Raw genomic sequence first — 27,294 nt, forward strand, 5'->3', positions numbered from 1 at the left:
TGGTCTTCCTTTCCTGGGGCGGTCCTCATGTGAGCCAGTTTCTTTGTAGCGCTTGATGGTTTTTGCAATTGCACTTGGGGACACTTTCAAAGTTTTCCCAATTTTTCGGACTGACTGACCATCATTTCTTAAAGTAATGATGACCACTCGTTTTTCTTTACTTAGCTGCTTTTTTCTTGCCATAATACAAATTCTAACAGTCTATTCAGTAGGACTATCAGCTGTGTATCCACCTGACTTCTGCACAACACAACTGATGGTCCCAACCCCATTTATAAGGCAAGAAATCCCACTTATTAAACCTGACAGGGCACACCTGTGAAGTGAAAACCATTTCCGGTGACTACCTCTTGAAGCTCATCAAGAGAATGCCAAGAGTGTGCAAAGCAGTCATCAAAGCAAAAGGTGGCTACTTTGAAGAACCTAGAATATAAGACATATTTTCAGTTGTTTCACACTTTTTTGTTAAGTATATAATTCCACATGTATTAATTCATAGTTTTGATGCCTTCAGTGTGAATGTACAATTTTCTTAGTCAAGAAAATACAGAAAAATCTTTAAATGAGAAGGTGTGTCCAAACTTGTGGTCTGTACTGTATATATATATTTTTTATGACAGTCCTGTGAGATGAGAGCAGTAGTGCATTTGCGGCACTCGGCACACAGCACTCTGCATAAATTACAGGTACCACACATTATTCGTAAATACCCGGGCTGGATGAAAAGTTGTGTTTGTAATGACAATGACTTTGTTCTCCTCCTACTGCACAGTAATTGCTGGCAGTTATATCTGTGTGACCTGGCTAGAAATTAGTTTTACCATATCACCGGAGAAAGCAGGCTCTTACATTCTCTGGGGTCTTTACTTTTTTTTTTGCCTGCATGATGCTTTCTGTTTAGATTGGGCAACAAGACATAAGGAAAAAAATAAACACCCACAGTGAAGAATCTCTGCCAACGACCTCTTGGTTATAGTGGAAATTAGCATAGAAACTATACAAGCCTGCAATGAAGATGTGAAATAATAAATGAAAAAATACGTTTTATTCTGAATTAAAGCCACTTCAGTATGATGTGGCCAATTTAGCACATAGTTAGTAAATTAGTGTAATGTTAGTGTAGGGAGTACAATTGGGGGACAAAAATTGAACTTGATGGACCTAGGCCTTCATTCAACCTACGTTACTATTTACTACAGGGTGGGCCTAAATTAAATGGGAATGGTTAGTGATATAAACTTCCTGTTTGTGGCACATTAGTATATGGGAGGGGGAAAACTTTTTCAGATGGATGGTGACCATAGCGGACATTTGAAACAATAAAGTTACGTTAAAACCAAGCACACTATTGTTTTTCTTATGAAATTCTCAATAAGTTTGATGTCACATGACCCTTTTCCCATTGAAAAAAATAAAGTTGGATCCAGAATGGCCGACTTCAAAATGGCCGCCATGGTCACCACCCATCTGGAAAAGTTTTCCCCCTCCCACATACTAATGTGCCACAAACAGGAAGTTGATATCACCAACCATTCCCATTTTAATTAGGTGTATCCATATAAATGACCCACCCTGTATGTTACATATAATGTGGTGAAAGGTTCTCTTTAACGCAGCCCCTATTTTAATTACTGATGTAGATAATTCCTTTAATGTCATTCCCAAGCCACTCCAGTAAAGTATTGTTGTGTGTGCAGAGCATTTTCAGTTTATATGGGAAGAGGAAATGTTGTTTTGAGCAATTGTGGTCGCCATCCACTTCTTGGGTCGTCAATCTTTTCATTAAAAGGAACTGGTACAATCTCAGAACAATTACTCCACTGCACACAAAGGGGAAAGACCACTACGCATGAAGCAATTACTTACTGGAGCATCATGAGATGGGAGAAGTCATCCATATCAATTAAGGGAAAAGGGGGCTAGCTTCGTGACAATTTTTCTGGACACTTGGATGATCCGGATATGTTTAGCGTACACTTTACAACTAACAGATATTGCAGGGTCTTTGTAATTTCAATTTTCTAAAGTATGTTGTGGTAATGAGATTATTAGATCCTGTTTTGCGTGAAAGTTAGCGAGCTCTTCAAAAGTGTCCATATTTCACCATAAATTTGACCTAAAAATCAGATTTTCACATTCATAGATAGTAAAGAGAACCCAATCAAATAAAAATCAAAATCTTGATATTTTCATTTAATTTTTTTAATGAGGAAAATGCTTTTCAGTATCTGTTGTGACCTCCTTCTGCAATAAATGATGGGACCTAATATTTACAGTAATTGTTGATTACTTGACTCACCTACTTTCTCTCGAAATTCACGTGCTGACGTTTTACTTTAGAATTTGCTAATATAATTCAGAATTCACTATTCCATCAATTATGGCTTGCCATCCTGGCCCAGAGGCCGCAAAACAGGCCCAAGCCTAGATACCACCATCCTCATGTTTCAGAGATTGTATGCAGTTTTTATTCTGTAATGCAATGTTTTTCTTACACCAAACAGAAAGCTTTTTATTTACACCAAAAAGCTCTATTTTGATGTCATCCCTTTACAAAACTTTGTTGCAATAGTCTTCAGTCCTGTCCAGGGACCTTTAGCAAAATGCAAAAGTACTGCAATGTTCTTTTTGGAGAACAGTGGCAGTCTCCTTATAATTATGCACTCCATTTGTTCAGTGGATTGGTGGAGTCCCAAGCTCTTTAGAATTAGTTTTGTAACCTTTTACAGCCTAAGGAGCATCAATAATTCTTATTATAAGGTCCTTAGAAATCTAAGATATTAGCAGTGGCACATCAACATCAAATCCTAAGAGTTTTGGTGCATATTTGTCTGTTAATTAGCCACTGTGAAGAAAATCTCACAATCACACAGGACAAAGCATAACACTACAATTAAGGTCGGTGTAATACCAGAAACTTGTCAGCTAATTGATCATCTGGAGGATCAATTTTTATGTTTTTTACAAATTTTTCATGTTGAGCTGGACGCACAATGCAGTAGTGATTGCAGAGAAGAAGAAAACGTTTTTTCTTTTTTTTATTTAGTCTATGCATTATAGAGATATCAGCATTCAAAATATTTGGCCTCTATTGAGATAACTTTACTATAGTCCAGGTCGGTAGTGTTAGATCATTTTCACTGTATTTTCTCCCTGTACGAGTCGCTATCGGATAACTTGGACTTAACAAAATGTAACTGGCTACCTACATATCTCATCTCTGGGTGTGGTTAACGAGTTAAAATGGAGGCTGTTTGGCACATGGTCTGTGTTTGGAGGGAGAAAGCCTCCTGTGTGTTGTCTCCAGACTGAGCCAGGTTGCTGGATGCTATGCAGCCTGTGTGCCCACAGGACTGGCTAACCAGAGACTTTGCCTAAAGGACTGTTTACATTGTTTTGCCTGCACCACAGGCTGTTTGTTTCCTTTCATACTTATGAATGGTTTATGAAGAATTAAACAGACATGGACATTTGAATGAAAAACGCTTCTTGTTTGCCTACCGATGCACCCAAGTGAGTAGAAACCCTACAGTACCTACATATGTGCAACAGCTTGGGATCCTATTATGATTTCCAAACAATTGTGGTGGTTATTTAGAACATGCAAGCATGATCGAGACACCAGTGTGTCCTAATTTTAAGAATAAATGATTTTAGTTTTAAATAGTAAAGATCAACTTTCTAGGAACTCAAAATGCAAAATCCTAGATAGTTCTCACATCTGAATTCCAGAAAGGGGATTCTACAATAATCTTTGTAGAGGTCGAAACACACAATCTACTCTGATTCGAATTTGTTTGATGTTTCGTAAAACAGTAAATTAATGAATATTTAGAATTCAAAGAAAAACATGCAATGGAAATGGTACAAAGGACCAAAAAGTTTACCATCTGCTGAAAAAGATATAAGGTAGAAGTTGATATTTCTTATTGCAGAGTATGAAATGTGATTGTCGCCTTTCCAAAAGGTTTTACTTTGTCTAATATTAATGAATCTTTAATGCCTAAAACCTAATCACTTCTTTCCATATGTATCTCATCATTATTTCATGGCAACGCTTAGCATTCAGAGCATTATGTACATTAAGGTGAAGAAAGAAACATTTATAGTGTACACATGTCGGCAGGTAAATATAAGTACTGACCATGTGATTACTTTCACCAATATCAATACGGAAAAACGGTTTGCAGCAAGGATTTATTCACTTATCCATAGCACTGCTCACTTACTATTTGCTTCATAGCCCTGAGCAGATAAGAAATATAGTGCAGGAGAGAATGGCAGACTTTAGGAAGAGAAAGTAAGACTAAAGAAAGGAGGAACAAGTGTAGAGTTCAGAGGACAGCAAACATAAGAGAAATGTGATGTATCAAACGCATTCATTGTGACTGTGATTGATATAAAGAGTGAAAGATAGCATTTAACAAAGGAGCTTTAACATAAAATATCTTTTTTACACTCAGGGCAACCTAAAGGTCATCTCAATAGTCCGCAAGCTCCACTGAGTTGGACAAAGCAGTGAAGTTTAACACAGAACAGAGAGGAAAATCCATTTCACTTCTAAAGCTCGTGTTACATAAAAAGTGCCGCACTACTAACTGATAAAAAAAGGAACAGGGTAGACAGAGGCAAAGACAAATTGGCATGTCTGGGAAAAGGTTAGGTACATTTAATAAGAATGTTATTTCCCATTAAGCCAGTCTGTGGTACATGAATTCAGTAAGATTTACAGAACATCAGCCAATGCAGACGTAATTACATTTGAATGGTCACAAGGTTTCAGGCTCTGGAACAATGAGTGTAACATATCAGTCTTGCTGAAAAATACCTGACGGATCCTCTTCAGTATTTTTATGGAGTTTGAACATTTTTTTTTTTTTTTACCTGGACCAGGTTTTGAAATAAAAAATAAAAAAAAGCTAAATTGTTAATCAGCTCAGGCATGAAAACTACTAATTTAAGAAATGTAAATGCCATCAAAGTACAACCGAGGCAAATGTAAGAATTCTGTCCATCATACACACAGTGTAAACCTAAACTAGACAGTCTAAAAATCTCATTAGCTCATGCTGGATATTAAATTTGGAGCAGATTGTTATCTAACTTTACACAACCTTTAGCTTGGCTTACTTGATGGCTATGTGCCCACGATGCAGAAATGCTCCGGATTTTTCCTGAGCGTTTCTGCATCTCCCTGGCAGAAAAAATGCATGTGGATTGTACATGCGGATTGTACATGCGTTTTTCTGCCAGAGACAAGCGTATGTCCCGTGTTTTTCACAAGCGATTTCGCATGCGGGTTGTCAAGCGCTTTTCCAAGCGATTTTAGCATCACTTGGAAAGTGCTCGTCAAAAAAATAAAATATTATAATCACCTTCTGATGGCCCCCGGTCTCCTTCTCCGATGTGTCCGGTGTGTTGGGCGGCTCGAGATGGTCTAAAATGACCTTTCATGACGTCATTTAGTCATTGACAGTTCACGCGACCGCCGACGTCAACGGTCGTGTGACCTGTCACATGACTAAATTAAGTCATGGAAAGTCCTTTTAGACCATCGCAAGGCGCCGGGGAGCCAGGACGCATCGCTGAGGAGACCGGGGGACATCTGAAGTATAATGTTTATTTTTTATTGGAAATTCTTTTTTTTTTACAGGTACCATGGTACTCGGGTCTGGATGAGAGTCTCCTCTACTCCAGACCCGGGTACCATCCGCACATTGAATCGCTTAATATCCGAATGTGCACAGGTAATGATGCAGATATTATGCGATTCAATGCAAGTCAATGGCGGCGAAAACGCCGCGATTACGCAAAATTAATGGCAGTGCTGCAGATTTTTCCGCAATGATAATCCGCAGTGGAAATTTCCACAGAATGTGCACAGCACATGTGGATTATCATTGGGGAACATTGCAGACCTTCTACCAAGCAATTTTTAAGCGTTTCCGCGGCAGAATTGTCGCAGCGGAAACACTTAAAAAAAGCATCATGGGCACACAGCCTTAAACCAATACTTTGAGAGTTAAAACATTGGCACACGTTTCGTGCATACTGAGCCATGCCCTTTTTTTATTACTTCCCTTCGTTGAGCAAGTAGCAAAAAATGTCTAAAACACTTAATAAATGACTTGAAGGACACGTCTGGGTGCATTTTGAAGAATAAATCTGCCCCACTGTAACTGTGTTCTTAAAGCAGGGATGTCAAACTCAAAAACACAGAGGGCCAAAATTAAAAACTTGCACAAAGTCGTGGGCCAACTTGATATAAAAAAAAAACCTTAATATTCGGTGGGGTCACACGAGAGCATATCCCACAACTTTGCAACCCTTACGGACTAATTTTCCTCCTATCGAAGACTCTTGTCCTTTCATTGTCCCCATAAAGTATGATACTGTACCAACAAAAGTGCCCCCAAACACAGTAGGATACCCCTACAGTGAATTCCTGCACAGTACCATCCACACAAATGGTATGATGACCCTACTGTATCCTCCCTCAACTCCTCTGGCAAAGTATGGTGACTCCAACACAGTATAATACCCCAACTGTGATCCCCATACAGCCCTCCACACAGCCCTCCATTCAGAATAATGGCCCCACATAGTCCTGCATATGGCGCCGCGAGCCAAATATAATCACCCTGAGTGCCAAATTTGGCCCACGGGCCAGAGTTTGACATGTGTGTCTTAAAGAGTTCAACATGTGTCTTCAGCACAGTGCTTCACAGCCTCGTTCACTTCCTTGCTGCTGGGGAAAGGTGGGCACTTTTCCTTGAGTAACAGTTCTGGTTAAGTAGTTTCATCCTACTGCTGAGTTTCTGCTTGCTACTGTGACATATTAATGGTCTGTCAGTGCGTGTTCTGAAGTCTACACGATTTTCACTCTTTTTGCATATAGGAGATAATAAGGCCTCTGAACAAGCACATGTCTCAAATTAGTAATGAACAGGAGAACTACTCTGGAAAATGCTGATGGTGGGTGCTGGGTATGAAGATTTTGCAGTACTGGTAACAGCAGCTCAGTCAGGAGGGAGGGGAGAGCCCCAACTGCTGTATAGAAATCAATGGGCTGGAAAGAGATTGCTGGTATCTCAGGAGTTAACCTCTCAGCCTGGAATGTAAATACTGCATATCCTCAGCCAGGCCCTGGTGGTGCATCTCCTTGACAACAAGCCGCACCTAAAGCTCTCATTGCAGGGGAATGACAGAAAATAGAAAAAGCAAGTCAATTCCAAACCTGCTTATTTTCATACTGTCTAAGTAACTTAGACTTTCATAGCTGAAACAAGAGCCAGAAACCAAACTGCACTACGCCGTTTCCTTAACCTCCAAAGGAATTATTGTTGCATTAGTTAACTTTTGCAAAGCAGTCACATTTTTACCAGACAAAATTACTTCACTTTGTTAGGAGGTGTTGACTACGTTTGTCTTCTCAAGTGAGGACAGCATCACATCCTTTCAAATGCAAAACTTTACAATTTAACCTCACATGCAGGAATTTTACTGGTTATCCACAAACAGGTAAAAAAGGAATGATCCCTGGGGGTGACACTGCTGGGACTCACACAAGCACTAGAAGAGGGGTGCCAAGGTCTGGTTCCTTCTCATGAAGCGGTGGTCACATATACGTCATACTGATCCATTCAATGTCTATAAAGCTGATGGAAAAAGCCAAGCAATCTACAGTAAATAGAGAAAGGGGGTTTGGACCGCGCCTAGTGATTCTGGACATCCCAGCAATTGCACACTTATCACCTAGACTGCAAAAAGATTATACATGTTTTCTGTGGAAAAATCCCTTTAACACATCCTAACAAAGCAGCTTTTTAGGTAACCAGAAGTGTAAACATATTTTTAGTTTTGTGTTGGTGCATGAAATGTAGTAAATGTTTTTTTATTTCCAAGATATTAGAAATTACAGTAATTTATAAACTAGGGCTGTATCTGGAAAAAAAAGTACTGATACTATATAATGAAGAAAATAAATATTCAATACACTGCTGATTTTGCAAGTTTTCCCACCTAGAAAAACAGAACTTAATATTTGGTACAGAAACCTTTGTTTGCAATTACAGACGTCAGATGTTTCCTGTAGCTCTTGACCAAGTTTGCACACACTGCAGCAGGGATTTTGGCCCACTTCTCCATACAGATCTTCTCTGTTTCGGGGCTGTCGCTAGCCAACATTGAGCTTCGGCTCCCTCCAAAGATTTCTATTGCGTTCAGGTCTAGAGACTGGATTGGCCACTCCAGGACCTTGAATTGCTTCTTACGAAGCCACTTTTTAGTTGTCCTGGCTGTGTGTTTCAGGTCATTGTCATGCTGGAAGACCCAGCCATGACCCATCTTCAATGCTCTTACTGAGGGAAGGAGGTTGTTGGCCAATTTCTCGCGATACATGACCCCATCCATTCTCCCTTCAATACGGCGCAGTCATCCTGTCCCCTTTGCAGAAAAGCTCCCCAAAGTATGTTTCCCCCACCATACTTCATGGTTGGGACAGTGTTCTTGGGGTTGTATTCATCCTTCTTCCTCCAAACACGGCGAGTGGAGTGGAGACCAAAAAGTTCTATTTTGGTCTCATCTGACCACATGACCTTCTCCCATGCCTTCTCTGGATCATCCAGATGATCATTGTCAAACTTCAAACAGGCCTGTACATGTGCTGGTGTAAGCAGGGGGACCTTTCATGCCCTGCAGGATTTCAATCCATAACAGCTAGTGTGTTACTAACGTCCTGTAGCCCATCCCAGCCTTGTGCAGGTCTACAATTTTGTCCCTGGTGTCCTTAAACAGCTCTTTGGGCTTGGCCATTGTGGAGAGGTTTGAGTGTGATTGATGGAATGTGTGGACAGGTGCAATTAATACAGGTAATGAGTACAGAGTAGAAGTGCTTCTTAAAGAAAAACAAACAGATCTGTGAGAGACAGAATTCTCGCTGGTTGATAGGTGATCAAATACTTATTCCATCCAATAAAATGCAATTTAATTATTTAAAAATCATATAATGTGATTTTCTAATTTTTATTTTTACATTCTGTCTCTCACAGTTGAAGTGTACCTACAATAAAAATTACAGTCCTCTCCATTGTTTGTAGGTGGGAAAAATTGGAAAAGCGGCAGTGTATCAAATACTTATTTTCTCCACTGTAAATCAGAATAACCTATTTCCTCTCCAGCATTATGTATTTTAGTAAATTATATCTCAGAAAGGGTTATAAATAAAAGGACTTGTGTCTCCTCGAGAACAAAAAGCAAATTATAAACCATATTAATAGCAAAAATAATAGATTGTAACATGGAGAATTTATCCCAGACTATTATGTATGAAAAGAAGCCCATCAATTCTCCACCAGAAGAAAAACTGGATAATAAAATACTTGCACATTTCAATAAAAAGATTGGTTAGGCTTTTGATCAACCATGACAAAAGCTGATGTATCTGTCAATCATAAGGGAAAACAAATAAAATGTATCTTACTATGCAGTGATACATTCTGAATAAGTGCTCTCTTGTGTGAAGTGTGACTTCGGATAATTATTTGCTTTGTGCATCTATTAACATTCTAGAAGATTTCTATCAAACTGGACAACCAAGAGATGCAAAATATGAATTATCAAACCAGGTGCCTCTCAGAGTTGAATACTAGACACCAAAATTATACCTCTAAAATTAGTTACAGGCATGGAATGAATGGCTAAGTGTAACTTTCTATATGGACCTGCAGATTACATCCAGCAGTGGAGTATCCTGTTGCATTCCCGATGCAAATGTAGTTGCATGTACTGTAATCTATGGGTAATTTTGTTTAGATTTCCCGTCATATGTTATGGATGGTTATCACATGCGACTTTGTTTTCATCAGTGGGCATACTAAAGCTGGCCATGCATATCAGATATATAGGCCCACCTCAAAGACAATATAAAGTGTGTAAAAGTGAAAATAGCCAGCTCCTCATAAATAGGTACTCAGGGCACGGAACAGCACAACTGTCTTGGCGCGCCTAGAATATCCTAATAAATAATGGTCCAACTCAATGAATGTATGTGTCACCATTACTAAGGGTGCAACACGAACTGGAAACGAGTCGGCATACCTTTTATGGACAGTCCTTGAATGTAACCATAACTTTATAACCTACTAATAAAAGGTTGGGATTTTAGCTTCAGTAGGATCCATTCCTATATCTTCACTGTGGCAGTGGCAAAGCACAATGCTTTGGTGAGCTGGCTTTCTTTTTCAACCAATTAAATTTCTTCAACATTTTATTAAAAAATGTTAAAAACTGGTAGAGCCAATCCATACCACCAACACGTTTCTGGCATCAATTTCTCTTACAGTGTATGGAAAAGAGAAATATTATTCCACTAAAATACCGTATTTTGCGGACTATAAGACGCACCCCAAATTTTGTGGTGGAAAATAGGAAGACATTTTTTTTTTTCCTTAAATAAAATAGTGGTGCATATTATAGTCTGTTTTAAGTAACGGTAGCCTACCGGGGGGGATCGGCAGCAATGGAGCAGGGTGACAGGAGGCAGGGTCGCTGCTTCAGGAGGCTGGCACACCTCAAGGAGCTGAATGGCAAAGGAAGTCTCTTCACTTACAGGCACCGATCTCGAATGAACGGCCAGGCACCGCAGCATCGCCCCACTCCTGTCGCCACCGGTCTCCTGAAGCAGCGACCTTGCCTCATGTGACCCCACTCCACAGCCGCCAACCCCACCGGTAAGCCATCTTCGGATTATAAGACTCATTCCCATTTTACTCCCAAATTTGGAATAAAAAAATGCGTCTTATAATCCAAAAAAAATACGGTACCTTCTGATTCCAAATAACACATGGGTTGACTAATTAGTCTAAATTAAATCCAAAACTGTAAAGGGGCAGAAAATAATTGTTGGCAGTCAGCCATCTTTATGCATTTGGCTTGTTAAAGTTCCTACATACAATAAAGTACGCCCTATATGAATGCAACACCTGAACTACATACACTGGTACTTGAGGTTATCCATGCATTTATATAGGGTTTTTACTAAGCTCATATATACATACAAAGAAAAAAGTTTCTTCGTAATTAGGGAGCTGCTGTCTAATCTATACACACATGGAGTTAAGGATAATCAAAGGGTTAAAGCCAAAGTGCACATGCCGAACTGCTCCGAAATTTTCAGGGAATGTCTTATTTTTTTCCAATAACAACAATCCAAATTTATTCTTGCACAATAAATCAACACTTATTCAAACATTATCATGTCATCACATTCTGGAACATCAACATAATTCTCCAAACCCTGAATTCCATCGTGAATTTCTTGAGATCCTATTTCCTTTTTCCATGTACAACAATCTACTCTATACATAGGCTGACGAGGATCGATGGGGTTAGAACAATCACTAATCGATCATTCTGTCTCCATGCTTATCAGGTTATCTGCAGCACATCGCCTGTTCACACTAGACGATGTGTAGCGTGAACAATGGCCCTGATTCATTAAGACTGACGTTGTGCTGGCCAGTCTTAATGAACTAGGCAGATGGAGTATGAAGCATCTAATTCATTAAAGGGAATCTGTCAGCAGGTTTTTGTTACCTCATCTGAGAGCAGCCTGATGTAGGCAAAGAGAAGCTGAATCCAACCATATATCACTTAGATTACTGAGTGCAGCAGTTCTCACACAATCAGAGCTTTTAGATTTAGAATGAAGCAGAGCTGAGAAAGCTAACCCCGCCCACACCAGGCTCTCCACGTGCAAAGTCCATAGACAGTGAGGTGCTAATCATAGAAGGGGGCAGAGTCAGACAAGGAGGCAGGCGCTGCTGTGTCCCAGCAATGACAAGCTCCAGTTGCTAAAACAATCTTTGCAAATAAACAAAAACATGGAGCTTGATAAGAGGCATCGCTGAAATCTGCTGACAGTTTACTTTTAAGGCCACGGTCCCAGTATCAGTATTTGGTCAGCATTATTTCTCCGGAGTGAGCTAAAACCAGGTGAGGAACAATCAGAGAAAAGGTATAATAGAAACAAGTCACCAATTCTGCATTTATCACCCACTCCAGGTTTTGTCTCCCACTCTTGAGAAAAAAATATTGACCGATTACTGATTTAGGCAGTGGCCTAAAAGGTGCACACCACTTAATAAATTGGGAATCTTACAATTGCACACACACACTGTGCAAACACTTGTGTATATGCATGCACACGCGTACACACGTGTGTATATATGCTGACACTGCACATACAGTACATACCAGCCAGTCTCCTCTCCAGCACCAGATTCCTGCAGTTCCAGAAATCATGGGCACAAAGGTCCAAAAGTAGGCTTGATCTCAGAATAGAAGTGCTAGGAGCCCTGAAAAACTGCCCAGTTTGCCCTCCATTCTCCCTAACACTGGCCCTGCATACCAGCCAGTCTCCTGTTCAGTTCTCCAGATTCCTGCAGTTTAGAGACCTTTGGTGACATTATGATCACAAGTCACCAAAGGTCCACAGACAGTCTTAACCTCGGAACAGAAACGCTGGGGGCCCGTATATAGTGGGAGCCCTGGGCGATTGCCCAGTTTGACTCCTCCTAACGCTGACCCTGACTGGAATAGGGCTTATATTTCAAGAATACTGCAAAAATCCAGTAAAATAATGCTTGGGTTTATTTTCAGGGTAGTTCCTATTTTCGGGGAAACATGATACTATTTTAATAAAAAACAAATTCCTCTCTTAGGTTTGGGCTACATGGCAATTTTGGAAGAAACAAAGATCACACAGAAAATGATGCTGTGTCCGTGCTACATGACAGCGTAATGTAAGGTGAATGGAGTCGCATGGCTACCTGGCAAGGTACCTCGACAAAACAAGTTACAAAAAGTAGGAAATATTTAGTGACTTTCTTGTCTCAGTAACTTGTGGGTCACAATTCAACCCCATTCACCAGCATTACACTGCAATGTGTCAGTGGCATAAAGAGATCTTTGACCATGAAACCTCCATCGTGGCCAAAATCTCGGTGTAGCAAACTTGGTGGTAATCACCCGTTACTCTGGGCAGCACAAAGGACCATGCATGACGCAGAGGGAAAGTAACTATATGATGCCAGGCCCTGAGCTGAAGGGACATGAAAGGTATCCAGAACTTACCTCCGTAACGACTGGCTGAAGAATCAGTGTCTCCGGACTCATTCTAGGAATATCTATCCGAATCTGCAAGCACAGAAAACAGCAGATTTTGGAAACAGCTTTGGCATTTAACCACATATGTTTCCATTTTCACAAGCACTTTCTCTTTAACAATTTAGTTTTATTACTAAACCCTCAACTGCCTTTTGCATTAACAATTCATTTAGACAACAAGACATGTCCATGCTTTCCATTTATATTGCGGTAATATATTTGCATATTTACAAGTCCTCTGTTGACTCGTGTATAACAGATGAGAAATATTTGAAGGGCAAGTGGAGTCCTTTGAATAAGACGCTTAAATGGAAACCGTAAACCTTGCTTATGGCTGCAATAGCTATGGGATAGAACAATAGACTCAATCGCTGGAATTTTATCATTCATGAGCTGCTATTGACCAATTAGCATATAAGATAACATTAATAAATGGCGGTCGTTAGATACAAAAAGCAAAACGTCTGCTTTATCCTGTTTGCAATGTCATGTTCGATGATACTATGCAGGTGCAATGTTTACCATTATATGACATACTCTTAATAAAATCATAAAAATAAGTAAAAAAAAAAAAATATATTGCTAAAATATGCCTTATAGATCTGATCTGTGATCCCAGCACTTAGGTCAGATTGCCTAAGAATAGAGCTGCGGTACTGAAGTCTATATTGTTCTTTAATATATTCAATTTTAATCACAACCCAACTACTGTATATACGGTACTTTTGGTTCCGAAGTTAGAATTTTTGGACCAGTGGGTATTGGTAGATTCAGGCTGGGCTCACAGGTTGTGTATTTGGTGCAGGTTTTATGCACTGATTTCTAAACTGCATTTCTGCATCTAAAATGCACACATTTTCCGCATTTATTCATGAGTTTTTACGTATAAAAAACCTACAACAAATTAATGCCAGGCTAGTGGTTTAACCTGCTAATTTAAGGTTTCCTTTGAATTGAATAGGTAAAATATGCACCAAAACTCCGCAATGAAAATTGAAATACTGCGACTTTAAAAGCCACAACAATAGCCAAAAAAAGCAATAAAGCTACATGCAGATGATGTTAAGTTAAAACTAATCAACTTTGCTGATATTGTAAAATGCTGTGGATTTGTGTGGAAAATCTGTGCATAAAATAGGAGCCAATTATGCAGTGTGTAGACTGTGCTTAAAAGTGCAATATGAGTGTTGCATAGAGACCTTCAGTAAATCGAGCATACAGCTAATTCAGTGAAGGCAGTAGAGATGCAAGGTACAGTTTCTTTCAACAAAATATTCAAGGGAACCTGTAACCAGATTTTTGATACCTAATCTGAGTGCAGTATAACGTAGAGACCCTGATTCCAGTGTTTGTCACTTACTGGCAGTGATTATGATAAAATCACTATTCTATCAGTAGGAGATTAACACTAGAGGACTAGTAAATCTGCTGCCATTTAGTCCTCCATATTCTTGAACTCTGTATAACTCCGCCACCCACCACTGACTGACGACTTTCTGCGTATACTATGCATAGGCAATGCAATCAATCTGCATAGAGTTGTGGCATTATGCATTACATATTATTCATACACAGTAATATAGCCCACAACACTACCCTCTAATAAGACCAAAGGAGCTGCATTCGGTGTTGGTACTATCAGAGGGCAGTGACAGAGCAAGAGGTGTGTATGTGGCTTCTGGGAATGCTCTCCACAGAAAAGTCACAGGTTACAGAATGGAAAAACAGCTAGAAAAGGAAGCCGGGTTTTTAAACAGGTATTCCCATCTCCAAGATCCTATCCCAATATGTAGTAGGTGTAATAATAATAGCAAATACCTCCAATTAGAAAAGTAGCATCGTTCTTCTGACTCGCTATATCCCTTACCCAATGTGCAGGGCATTGTAGTAGCTTAGAGATCCATGGTTAAAACCACTAACAGCTAACTGTCACTATATTAGTGGATATAATCATGGATACTTAAGCTACTGCAATGCCCTGAACATGGGGTAAGCGACGTAGCGAATCAGAAGAACTATACTACATTTCTAATTGGAGGTATTTGCTAATATTATTATTATTACACCGACTACATATTGGGATAGGATCTTGGAGATTTGAATACCTCTTTGGCTATACAATTGAACTGTAATATTTGCATTGCAGATCCAATCCAAACAGTCTGCACTATGTTCCAAAGGTGGTACACATGGGTAATCACTATAGACCAGACGAGAGGAACAAGCTATGGCACTCACGTGCTCACTAATGCTTTTTAATGGCAATTCACACGAAATAAGACGTTTCAGCCTCTCCCAGGCTTTTTTCAAACATTTGCTTTGGCCTTGAGGGTTGATTTCATTATACTTCTGGATAAGGAGTATAATACTTCTCATTAACTATGAAGTATTTACCTGTCTGTATGTGCTTTGATTTGCTTCATCGTTCCTGGAGTTGTAGTATTGTTCTATAAAGGCAAAGTACTCCTTCTGCTTTCTTTTCAGTGTACCATCCCTTCGTTCCACATTGGCTGGAAGATAGCCCTGTCATATAAAGAAACACAAGACAATGTGAACGTTTAGGAATAAATAAGAAATCCCACTGACACCTAAACAGTGAAGCGGTCACCAATAGAAAGGGGATACGGTTGTATTTCAGGTCTCAGCATTCTGATATTTGTGCCGGTAAATGCAAAAATAACAGATTCAGTACGGCTCCGATTGTGACAGTTTTCCATGGTACTTAAGACTTCTAAAAAAGCTTAGAGGAAAAACAGTGTTTATATACACAAGACAAAACTCTAAGATGTCTTTTCTGACCTTTATCAGAATGGCAGCAATAAGAAAATTTAAAATGAAATAAATAGAAAATGTTACAAAATACACACCCATCCCCCATCATACATCTTCTAAAAGTAACACTAGTCCTGATCCAAACCCCACAAAAAGGACACGTTTCATCCCATACTTGCTATATATGCCGTGTTACCGATATAAACCGTAATGACAGCACAATTCCATCACTCTTAAGGAGAGAAGTTTATGGCGGATTAACTTAATTGTACAACTCTTGTCGGGAAGTTCCATTGGCCATGAATCATGCGCTGCAGAATGTATCAATGCAAAAGTGGTGGGTTTTCCCCTTCCAAAATGTGGTGGCATATCATTAGCATATGCCAACACGCTCATCCATGGGGGTCTGGCAGACGGAATAATCTCCTGACCACAGAAGCAGGTGACTATAATAATATTGGTCTCCCAAATGTAACCCCTTAGTGACTGTACCAATTTTTTTTTATTTTTTTATTTTTTTAAATCTGACCGGTGTCACTTTATGTAGTAATAACTCTGGAACGCTGCAACATATCCCATTGATTTTTAGATCGTTTTTTCGTGACACATTATACTTTAGAATAATGGTAAATTTAGGTTGATATGCTTTGCGTTTATTTATAAAAATATCAGAAATTTGACAAAAAAAAATGCAATTTTTAAACTTTGAATGATTATACCTTTAATCCAACTAGCCATATTTAACAAAAACATTAATAAATGACATTTCCCTCATGCCTGCTTACATCAGCACCATTTGTAAAGTGCTGTTTTATTTTGTTAGCCTTCTAGAAAGTTTAAAAATGTAGCAGTAATTTTTTACTTTTTCAAGGAAATTTACAAAACTTTTTTTTTTAGGGACCTGTTCAGTTTTGAAGTGGCTTTGGGGATCCTATATGTTGGAAACCACCCAAAAGTGATACTATTTTAAAAACCGCACCCCTCAACATAATTAAAATGGTTTTCAGGTAATTTTTTAACCCTTCAGGTGCTCTTCAGGAATTACTTCAAATTGGGATGACAGGAATGAAAAAGTTTTTTTTTTACCACCTAAATGTTGATAACTTCTGAACAGGCCGCCATAGCCTGAAGACTCTAAGGCCGTTATTTGGTCATGAACTGCCATGGCAAACATCAGGACCACATGATCACGATCTCAGGGTGCCAATGGGGATAAAGAGGGAGCCCCCACACTCTGTTAACTATCTAGATTCTGTAGTCACTATTGACAGCAGAATCTAAGGGGTTAAACGGTCATGGCTTGGTGCCAACACTGATCGTGGCTGATGCTGCAAGTAGTCAGCTATAGTGTACAGGTGACAGCTACAGGATTGTCACCAGTCGGGGGATGCTAGTCTGTTATGTCGCAGGTCAGTAAAAAGACGTATTGGTCACTAAGGGGCTAAACTATCTCAAGCTCCAATATTTTAGCCTCAATGTCCCTTTCATAGCATTAACCATCGATGCCCTATGCAGAATACTCAGTACATCTAGGCGTGAGTACATATGAATTCCTACAACATACATGGATGCACTCCCATACACTCGGCACATATGGATGCATTACATGGACACCCTCGTACACACGCTCACCATGTTTAGTAACAGAGGTGGACTCTCTTAACCAACACGCTCTAGCACAGCAGTCCACAACCTTTCTTACTTGGAGAGTCACATTCAACTCTGAGAGATGGTGTCAAGCCACATCTAGATCCCCCTCCCCAGTAGTGACACTCAGAGCCCATCATTACTGGTTTGGTGACAGCCAAAGCTTTTCCACAGAAAGCATACGCAGACATTGTGCCCCCTCCCATGTAGGTTGTATAATTAGAAGGGTTCCCACTTTGCCCTCATTCGGTATTCTTGTACCAAGCACACTCACCACACTATTACATTAAGCTTCAAGCTCCCCTCTAACTAGCAGTATCATCCCATCTGCTATTTAAAATCTCTCCGCAAGTATGTACACATCCAGATCTGCTCTCCTTTTCAGGGCTACGCATAAAAGTCACCATCTGGAGACCTTCCCTTCATTTGCTAGACCTAGTGCTAATACAGCAAGCTGGCAGACCGGCGAGAGACAAACTTCTTGGGCTTGCTAGCCACATGTGGCTCCTGAGCCAGAGGTTGGGGATCCTTGCTTTATAACATAAGACGTAGATGAAGACCCTTGAAAATCACCCATAATTACAGTGACTGCAGCGAACAGTTCCCCACCCACATGGGAACAAAGTAAGCAATGTAAAACTAGGAGTGATCTTCAGAGCTGTCCAAGTGCTGAACAGACCTCCACTTCCTAGGTTATGGAACAGCTTCCAACCGTCCTGGATACCGAGGAACAGGCCTGAATTTGGTGAGTCAGTTTTTCAGATTTTTTACATCACATGATAGCAGTGACAGCTGTATATTGATTAAGTGAACTACCAGGGTTTATAGTGAAGGAGAGCTGGCTACCGGGTCTGTTCATATCTGTGTTCTCAAGTTTAATTACACTGTTTTATCAAAGGAGCAGAACAATTAAAGGAGCTTTCCCATCTCCAAGATCCTAACCCAATATGTAGTAAGTGTAATAATAATAGCAAATACCTCAATTAGAAATGTAGTATAGTTTTTCTGATTCGCTATGTCTCTTTCCTCATGTGCAGGGCATTGAGGGACCTTAGGTATCCATGGTTACGACCACTAGCAACTAGCTAACTGTCACTATATCAGTGGTCATAACCATGGATAACTAAAGTCCTGCACATGAGGAAAGAGACATAGCTTATCAGAAAAACTATACTGCATTTCTATTTGGAGGTATTTGCAAATATTGTTATTATTACACATACTACATATTGGGATAGGATCTTGGAGATGGGAATACCCCTTTAAAACAATGGCAATAGCGGACCAGTCTCATGACCAACACCAGCAGTGTCCGACGGACTCTATTAACTGTAATCAAGTCAGTCGAGTTTCTGTCTGCTTATTTACCAAATATTATTTGGTATTTTTGGCCCAGTTTGGAAAAGAACCTGAAATGCAGAAATGAACAGAGGGTAAATGGGACAGAAGCAATTGTGCACCAAAAGGTTTACTATAGGATTAAGAGCAGATTGGGACTGGGCTACAGATACAAAAGCTGGTGACAAACATTAATACACAAGGATTTAATCCAACATGTAACCTGTGACGCATCCATGTAAAATGCATTCATAAAACACAATAATCTGTGATGGTGCGAGTAGGTCGGGAGAAGGTGTTCAATGTTATTTTTAATTCCACAAGTTTTTTTATTTTAAATCTATTATTTATTGCCTTAATTTGTATTTGTTTACGGGGTTTTTTCTCTCTGTTTTTTTCACGATGTCTGGAGATAGATAAACATGATCTGTGTAATCCCATAGGATTAGTGATCTAATGCCATCAATACTAGCAGTGATCTACTCACTGAGGAATACTGGGATTACTCAGATCATGCCCTCCCACCATGCTCCTGGAAGCCTATGCAGAACAGACAGGTTTTCCACGTTAACGGCCTAAATGCAGGGAGGAAGCATTTACAAAAGATGCGGTAATGCCTTCACACGCCGCGGTAATGCCGGCACACGCCGCGGTAATGCGACCTCTGCTATAGTGAATTTGTTGTTAGTAACTATTGGCCATCTATGAAGAGGTCAGAGCTGAAGTCACAGCCAGACTGTGGAGAAATAGAGGAGTCAGAACTAGTGTTGAGCGATACCTTCCGATATCAGGAAATATCGTATCGGATTGGATCGGGCCGATACCCAAAAAGTATCGGATATCGCCGATTCCGATACCGGAAACCAATGCAAGTCAATGGGACACAAATATCGGAATGAAAATAAACCCTTTCTTTCCTTGTAGGTTAATTCTACATGAAGTAAAACAACTAAGAATAATGTAGAATGACATGAAAAGCCGGCAATTCATCAGCGGCATTCACCGGCACCCGACAATTTACAACAGAAAGAATAGAGCTTCACACATAGATTAGGTAGATAGAACCATGTCAGTCACATATATATGAAGTACTGTGACAGTGTTGCTTACTGTACTTGTCATTTAGTGTAAAGGATTTATTTTAAAAAATATTAGTGTTTTCGTGCACCGTCTCTTTAAGAAAGCCGGCCGGCAATTCAGCAGCGGTACCCGACAATTTATAACAGACAGAATAGAGCTTCACACATAGATTAGATAGATAGAAACATGTCAGTCACATATATATGAAGTACAGTAATAGTGTTGATTACTGTACTTGTCATTTAGTGTTAAAATAAAGGATTTATTTAAAAAAAAAAATGTCGTGGGGTTCCCCTTAATTTTAGGCTCTAGCGGAGGTTAAGCAGACAGCTGGGGCAAATGTTTGAAGCCTGGGAAGGGGGTAATACCCACGGAGCTTCCCAGGCTACTAATATCAGCCCCCAGCTGAATACATAGCCTTTACTAGCTATTAAAATGGGGGAACCCCCCAAAAAAAATAACGTGGGGTCCCCCCTAATTTAATAGCTAGCACAGGCTAGGCAGACAGCTGGGGGCTGATATTAATAGCCCAGGAAGGGTGCCATGAATATTGGCCCCCTCCCAGGCTAGAAACACCAGCCGTCAGCCGCCCCAGAAATGGCGCATCCATAGGATGCGCCAATTCTGGCACTTAGCCTCGCTCTTCCCACTGCCCTGTAGCGGTGGCAGTGGGGTAATAGGGCTGGGGTTGATGTCAGCTTATAATGCCAGATGACATCAAGCCCAGGTTAGTAATGGAGAGGCGTCTATAAGACACCCCCATTACTAACCCCATAGTCAAAGTTAAAGAAAAACACAAACACCCAGAATAAAGTCCTTTAATTGAAATAAACACACAATTCTTTATTGTTCTAAATTAAACCATACTTACCGTCACGCCCATTCCAGCTGAAGCCAACGATCTCCTGCAATAAAAGAAAAATAATAAAGCAACATCATCCTTACCTTTCAATGGTTCCCAGAACAGCTCCAGCTCTGCTACATCGAGATGACAGGCTGGACCGCAGCAGAACGCTGCCATCCAGCCTGTCATCCCGCAGACACTGAGAAGCGCAGGCATGCTTGCGCTCCTCAGTGTCTCTCTGTGACGTCATCCAGATGAGCCGAGTTCATGTCCAATGAACTCAGCTCACCTCATGCACGTCACTGACAGCGTGGGAAAATTCTCCTGCACTCAGCGCATCAGCGTGAGAATTCTCCCACGCTGTCAGTGACATACATGAGGTGAGGTCATGTCCAATGAACTCAGCTCACCTCATGCACGTCACTGACAGCGTGGGAAAATTCTCACGCTGAAGTGCTGAGTGCAGGAGAATTTTCCCACGCTGTCAGTGACGTACATGAGGTGAGCTGAGTTCAGTGGACATGACCTCGGCTCATCTGGATGCCGTCACAGCCAGACACTGAGGAGTGGAAGTATGCCTGCGCTTCTCAGTGTCTGCGGGATGACAGGATGGATGGCAGCGTTCTGCTGCGGTCCAGCCTGTCATCTCGATGTAGCAGAGCTGAAGCTGTCGTGGGAGCCATGGAAAGGTAAGGATGAGGTTGCTTTATTATTTTACTTTTATTGCAGGAGATCGTTGGCTTCAGCTGGAATGGGCGTGATGGTAAGTATGGTTTAATTTAGAACAATAAAGAATTGTGTGTTTATTTCAATTAAAGGACTTTATTCTGGGTGTTGTGTTTTTTTAAATACTTTACTAGAAATTCATGGTGGTCATGTCTAATATTGGCGTGACCCCATGAATTTCGGGCTTAGGGCCAGCTGATAATGCCAAGCTGGCCTTAACCCCTTTATTACCCAGTGAGCCACCACACCAGGGCCCTGGATGAGTTGGGTACAGCGCCAGAAGATGGCGCTTCTATGAACGCGCCATTTTCTGGGGCGGCTGCGGACTGCAATTTGCAGCGGGGGTGGCCCAGAAAGCTTGGGTCTCCCTGCGCTGCGGATTCCAGCCCCCAGCTGCCTAGTTGTATCTGGCTGGGCACAAAAATAGGGCGAAGCCCCATGCATTTTTTTTTTAATTATTTCATGAAATTCATGGAATAATTAAGAAAAAAAGGGCTTCCCTATATTGTTGTGTCCGGCTAGGTACAAATAGGCAGCTGGTGGTTGGGGGCAGCCCGTTCCTGCCTGCTGTACCTGACTGGACACAAATATAGGGCGAAGCCCCACATAATTTTTTTTTAATTATTTCATGAATTTCCTGAAATAATTAAAAAAAAATTGACGTGGGGCTTTGCACTATATTTGTGTCCAGCCAGGTACAGCAGGCAGGAACGGGCTGCCCCAACCACCAGCTGCCTATTTGTACCTGGTTGGACACAACAATATAGGGAAGCCCCTTTTTTCTTAATTATTCCATGAATTTCATGAAATAATTAAAAAAAACAAAACGTGGAGCTTCTCCCTATTTTTGTGTCCAGCCAGGTACAACTAGACAGCTGGGGGATGGAATCTGCAGCGCAGGGAGGCCCAAGCTTTCTGCCCCCCCGCTGAAAATTGCAGTCTGCAGCCGCCCCGGAAAATGGCGCGTTCATAGAAGCTGGATGCTGTACCTGGCTGGCATACAAAAATATGGCGAAGCCCACGTCAAAAGTTTTGGGAAAAATTAATTAAAAAATAAATAATAATTTAGGGACTGCATCTTTATTAACTCCTCAAATGTCATTTAGTGTTAAAATAAAGGATTTATTTAAAAAAAAAATGGCGTGGGATCCCCCATAATTTTAGTCTCTAGCGGAGGTTAAGCAGATGGCTGGGGCAGATGTTTGAAGCCTGGGAAGGGGGTAAAACCCACGGAGCTTCCCAGGCTACTAATATCAGCCCCCAGCTGAATACCTAGCTAGTAAAGGCCTTTACTAGCTATTAAAATGGGGGACCCCCCCCAAAAAAATGATGTGGGGTCCCCCCTATTTTAATAGCTAGCAAAGGCTAGGCAGACAGCTGGGGGCTGATATTAATAGCCCAGGAAGGGTGCCATGAATAATGGCCCCCTCCCAGGCTAGAAACACCAGCCGTCAGCCGCCCCAGAAATGGCGCATCCATAGGATGCGCCAATTCTGGCACTTAGCCTCGCTCTTCCACGCTGCCCTGGTGCGGTGGCAGGGGGTAATAGTGGTGGGGTTCATGTCAGCGCCAGCTGCCATGAAGCCCAGGTTAGTAATGATGGGCGTCTATAAGACACCCCCATTACTAACCTACAAAGTGTTAAAAAGAAAAAACACACACTACACCCAGAAAAAAATAATTTATTTGAAATAAAACACACAATTTTATTTAATTCTTAGTTTACTAAAAATAATAGTTACCTGTCCACGTTCCTGCGCTGATCTCCCATGCACAGCTGTCACATCTGGAGATGGTGACAGCTGTCATGGCTGCTGTAAGCTCACGCTGCCGGGAACACGTCCGCTCCCGGCAGCGGGAGCCACTGACTGAGGTCACCGGAGTGCATTCAGGTAGCGCAGCTCCGGAGACCTCCTTTACGGCAGTGCTGTACCGTGGGAATTTCTCACGATACAGCAGGGCCGTAAAGGAGCTAACCGGAGCAGCGCTGCCTGAACTCCGGTGAACCCTTACGGCCCCGTCATTCTAGCGGCGGCAGCGGTTCAGAGCGGTCACATTCTATGTGGCTGCTCTGAACTGGAGATCTTCGTGGGACACTCGTGGACTACTACGGAGGGGTAAGGATAAGGTTGTGGTTTATTATTTTATATTTTATTACAGGAGATCGATGGCTTCGGGGAATTAGGTGTCTAGGTGAGTATAGGTGTAGTTTTTTATTTTTTACTTTATTTTAGGTGGCGATCGGCGGGGACAGGTAATGTATGAACTAATTTCTTTTAGGTAACCACTGGCCACCAATGACATGTATTTAACATTTATTGGGGACACAGTAGGGCAATTTAAATAGCAGGATCAGGCTGATGGGAACTACTGCTCCCATCGAGCTGATCCTGCTGGCACGAGTGGACGGGGGACAGACATAGGCCGATGGGAGTAGTAGTGTCACATCGGCCTATGTCTGCCTGCACGCACAGACACCGCGCACACCCGCACAAACATCGCACACACCCCCCGCACACACCCCCCGCACACACACTAATCATGACGGGTCTGGGAGGTGAGGCTGACCTGTGCGGCCGTGGGAAAGTTCATGTGAGTTCATGCAGTCAAGCATGAACTCACATGAACCCTCTGAGGGCACCGCGGCGACTTCAAATGAACAGCTGATCGGCATCACCTGATACCTCAGCTGTTCATTTGAAATAACCGGTTGGAAAGCGCAGCACAGAACGGGAAAGCCGGCGGTGAAGTCTTTTCACTGCCGGCTTCCCCGCCCGGGTCCTTCGCTCCTTGGTGCTGCGCTCCCCGCCCGGTCCTAATTTACGATTTGGATTGGAGGTGGCGAGGGGAGCGGAGGATCGGGGTGGGAGGCTGCGGGGAAGCAGTATGGGGCTGTGTGATTGTTTAAAAGCCGGCGGCTTTTTACCGCGCGCCGGCTTTTAAACAATCAGGAGAATTCTCCCCTGCTGGGATGGCATTCTGATGACAGGCTGGATCGCGCTGCCATCCAACTTGTCATCCTTCACAGACACTGCAGAGCGCAGGCATTATGGGAACTTCCGATTCCGGTATCCGATATTGTAAAAGTATCGGAATTAAGTATCGGAATTCCGATACCGCGAATATCGGCCGATACCCGATATTACAGTATCGGAATGCTCAACACTAGTCAGAACCTTGGCTTTCCATCTCCACAGTCCTGGTTCCGGCACGGTTCACAGTGCAGAATGAAAACGGCACTTTTTTCCTAAAAGAATCACAGTATTGAAAGCAAAAAGGATGCTTTTTTGTAGTCCGTTTTTGATCCTGATTTTTTGTCCATTCCAGTCAACAATCAAAGAGGAAACAAGAAGAAGAACCTGCTCCAGTTTTGAAAAGGTTTTAATGCCGTTTTGCATAGTGCGGGCCATGGATTTGGCCCACATTATGCAATTTATCATTTTCTCTGTAGTTCTTGCGGAGAAATACAGCATTTGCTGCTGATTAGTCCACATATTACTGTTAACAGCTGGACACCGTGTCTTTGGCTAAATTTGAAAGGAACCCTTGTAAGAAACAAGTATTTTCTAACAAGGTCAATGCCAATAGGAATCACAAGGTAAGGTCTTTTACCTTGAACATGGCTAAGACATTCACAATATTTTGCACCTCCACTAATTGGGGGAATATACACTGTGTGCAGAATTATTAGGCAAGTTGTATTTTAGAGGATTATTTTTATTATTGATGAACAACTATGTTCTCAATCAACCCAAAAGACTCAAATATCCAAGCTTAATATTTTTGGAAGTTGGAGTGGGATTTTTTTAGATTTGGCTATCTTAGGAGGATATCTGTTTGTGCAGGTAACTATTACTGTGCAGAATTATTAGGCAACTTAATAAAAACCAAATATAATCCCATCTCACTTGTTTATTTTCACCAGGTAAACCAATATCAGTGCACAAAACTTAGAAATAAACATTTCTGACATGCAAAAAAAAAAAAAATTAGTGATGAATATAGCCACCTTTCTTTATGAAGACACTCAACAGCCTTCCATCCATAGATTCTCTCAGTTGCTTGATCTGTTTTCGATCAACATTGCGTGCAGCAGCCACCACAGCCTCCCAGACACTGTTCCGAGAGGTGTACTGTTTTCCCTCCCTGTAGATCTCACATTTTATGATGGACCACAGGTTCTCTATGGGGTTCAGATCAGGTGAACAAGGGGGCCATGTCATTATTTTTTCTTCTTTTAGACCTTTACTGGCCAGCCACGCTGTGGAGTAGTTGGATGCATGTGATGGAGCATTGTCCTGCATGAAAATCATGTTTTACTTGAACGATACCGATTTCTTCCTGTACCACTGCTTGAAGAAGTTGTCTTCCAGAAACTGGCATCCTCAACCCGAAAAGGTCCCACAAGTTCATCTTTGATTATACCAGCCCATACCAGTACCCCACCTCCACCTTGCTGGCGTCTGAGTCGGAGTGGAGATCTCTGCCCTTTACTGATCCAGCCTCTGGCCCATCCATCTGGCCCATCAAGAGTCACTCTCATTTCATCAGTCCATAAAACCTTTGAAAAATCAGTCTTAAGATATTTCTTGGCCCATTCTTGACGTTTTATCTTATGTTTCTTGTTCAAAGCCTTCCTTACCTTGGCCATGTCCCTGAGTATGGCACACCTTGTGCTTTTTGATACTCCAGTAACGTTGCAGCTCTGAAATATGGCAAAACTGGTGGCGAATGGCATCTTGGCAGCTTCACGCTTGACTTTCCTCAATTCGTGGGCAGTTATTTTGCGCCTATTTTGGCCAACACGCTTCTTGCGACCCTGTTGGCTATTTGCCATGAAACGCTTGATTGTTCGGTGATCACGCTTCAAAAGTTTGGAAATTTCAAGACTGCTGCATCCCTCTGCAAGACATCTCACAATTTTGGACTTTTCAGAGCCCGTCAAATCTCTCTTCTGACCCATTTTGCCAAAGGAAAGGAAGTAGCCTAATAATTAAGCACACCTTATTTAGGGTGCTGATGTCATTAGTCAACACCCCTCCTCATTACAGAGATGCACATCACCAGATTTACTTAATTGGTAGTTGGCTCTCAAGCCTATGCAGCTTGGAGTAGGACAACATGTATAAAAAGTATCATGTGATCAAAATACTCATTTGTCTAATAATTCTGCACACAGTGCATCTCATTTTATGTCCAGATACTTCTTTCTATGTTTATTTATATTTAATATTGTATACAACTAAAGCAGGATCACATCATGTTTTAGCCACACATCATCGGCTCCATCAGGGCCTCTGTCTGAAGCTCAAAAAAACGAGATTTATATGTATCCGCCAATGGGGCCATTTGACTTTAATGAACCAGGTGCAATCACTTTGTGTAATATCTGACATCAGTTCCTGCAGTGTCCCCCTTTCTTGAGGCAGGCACAAAAATATTTTTGTGCCTGTTTGAAAAATGTGGACACTGCAGAAATTTGGTGCAGACAGAGTACAAAAGTGACTCCACCTGGTTCATTAAAGCCAAATGTCCCATCAGTGGGTACCCCTGAATCCTGTTTTTCAGGGCTTCAGACAGAAGCACCAGCAGAGCCACTAACTTGTGGCTAAAATATGTTCTGAACAGGGTCTTACTCATGTAGTGGCATCAAAGCTCCACCAATGTCTCTCGGTTGGTAACATCCTGGGTCTTTGCTCCTGAACTACACATATAATACA

The 27,294-nt window shown here is 41.4% G+C and overlaps 1 protein-coding gene across 1 annotated transcript in view; it reads right to left on the bottom strand.

Moving 5' to 3' along the window:
* The window catches only part of TBC1D22A (TBC1 domain family member 22A), a 585,912-nt gene that overhangs the window by 414,827 nt on the left and 143,791 nt on the right, over positions 1 to 27,294 (bottom strand). Inside the window, exons 6-7 of the mRNA XM_073652139.1 lie at positions 15,562 to 15,690; positions 13,135 to 13,197 (exon numbers count right to left, since the gene is read on the bottom strand). Coding sequence (XP_073508240.1) covers positions 13,135 to 13,197; positions 15,562 to 15,690 — 192 coding nt within the window. The remainder of the gene's footprint in view (positions 1 to 13,134; positions 13,198 to 15,561; positions 15,691 to 27,294) is intronic.

The sequence above is a fragment of the Phyllobates terribilis genome, unplaced genomic scaffold (assembly GCF_046119375.1).
Source record: "Phyllobates terribilis strain yellow unplaced genomic scaffold, ASM4611937v1 Scaffold_11__3_contigs__length_659146591, whole genome shotgun sequence".
Taxonomy (NCBI): Eukaryota; Metazoa; Chordata; class Amphibia; order Anura; family Dendrobatidae; genus Phyllobates; species Phyllobates terribilis.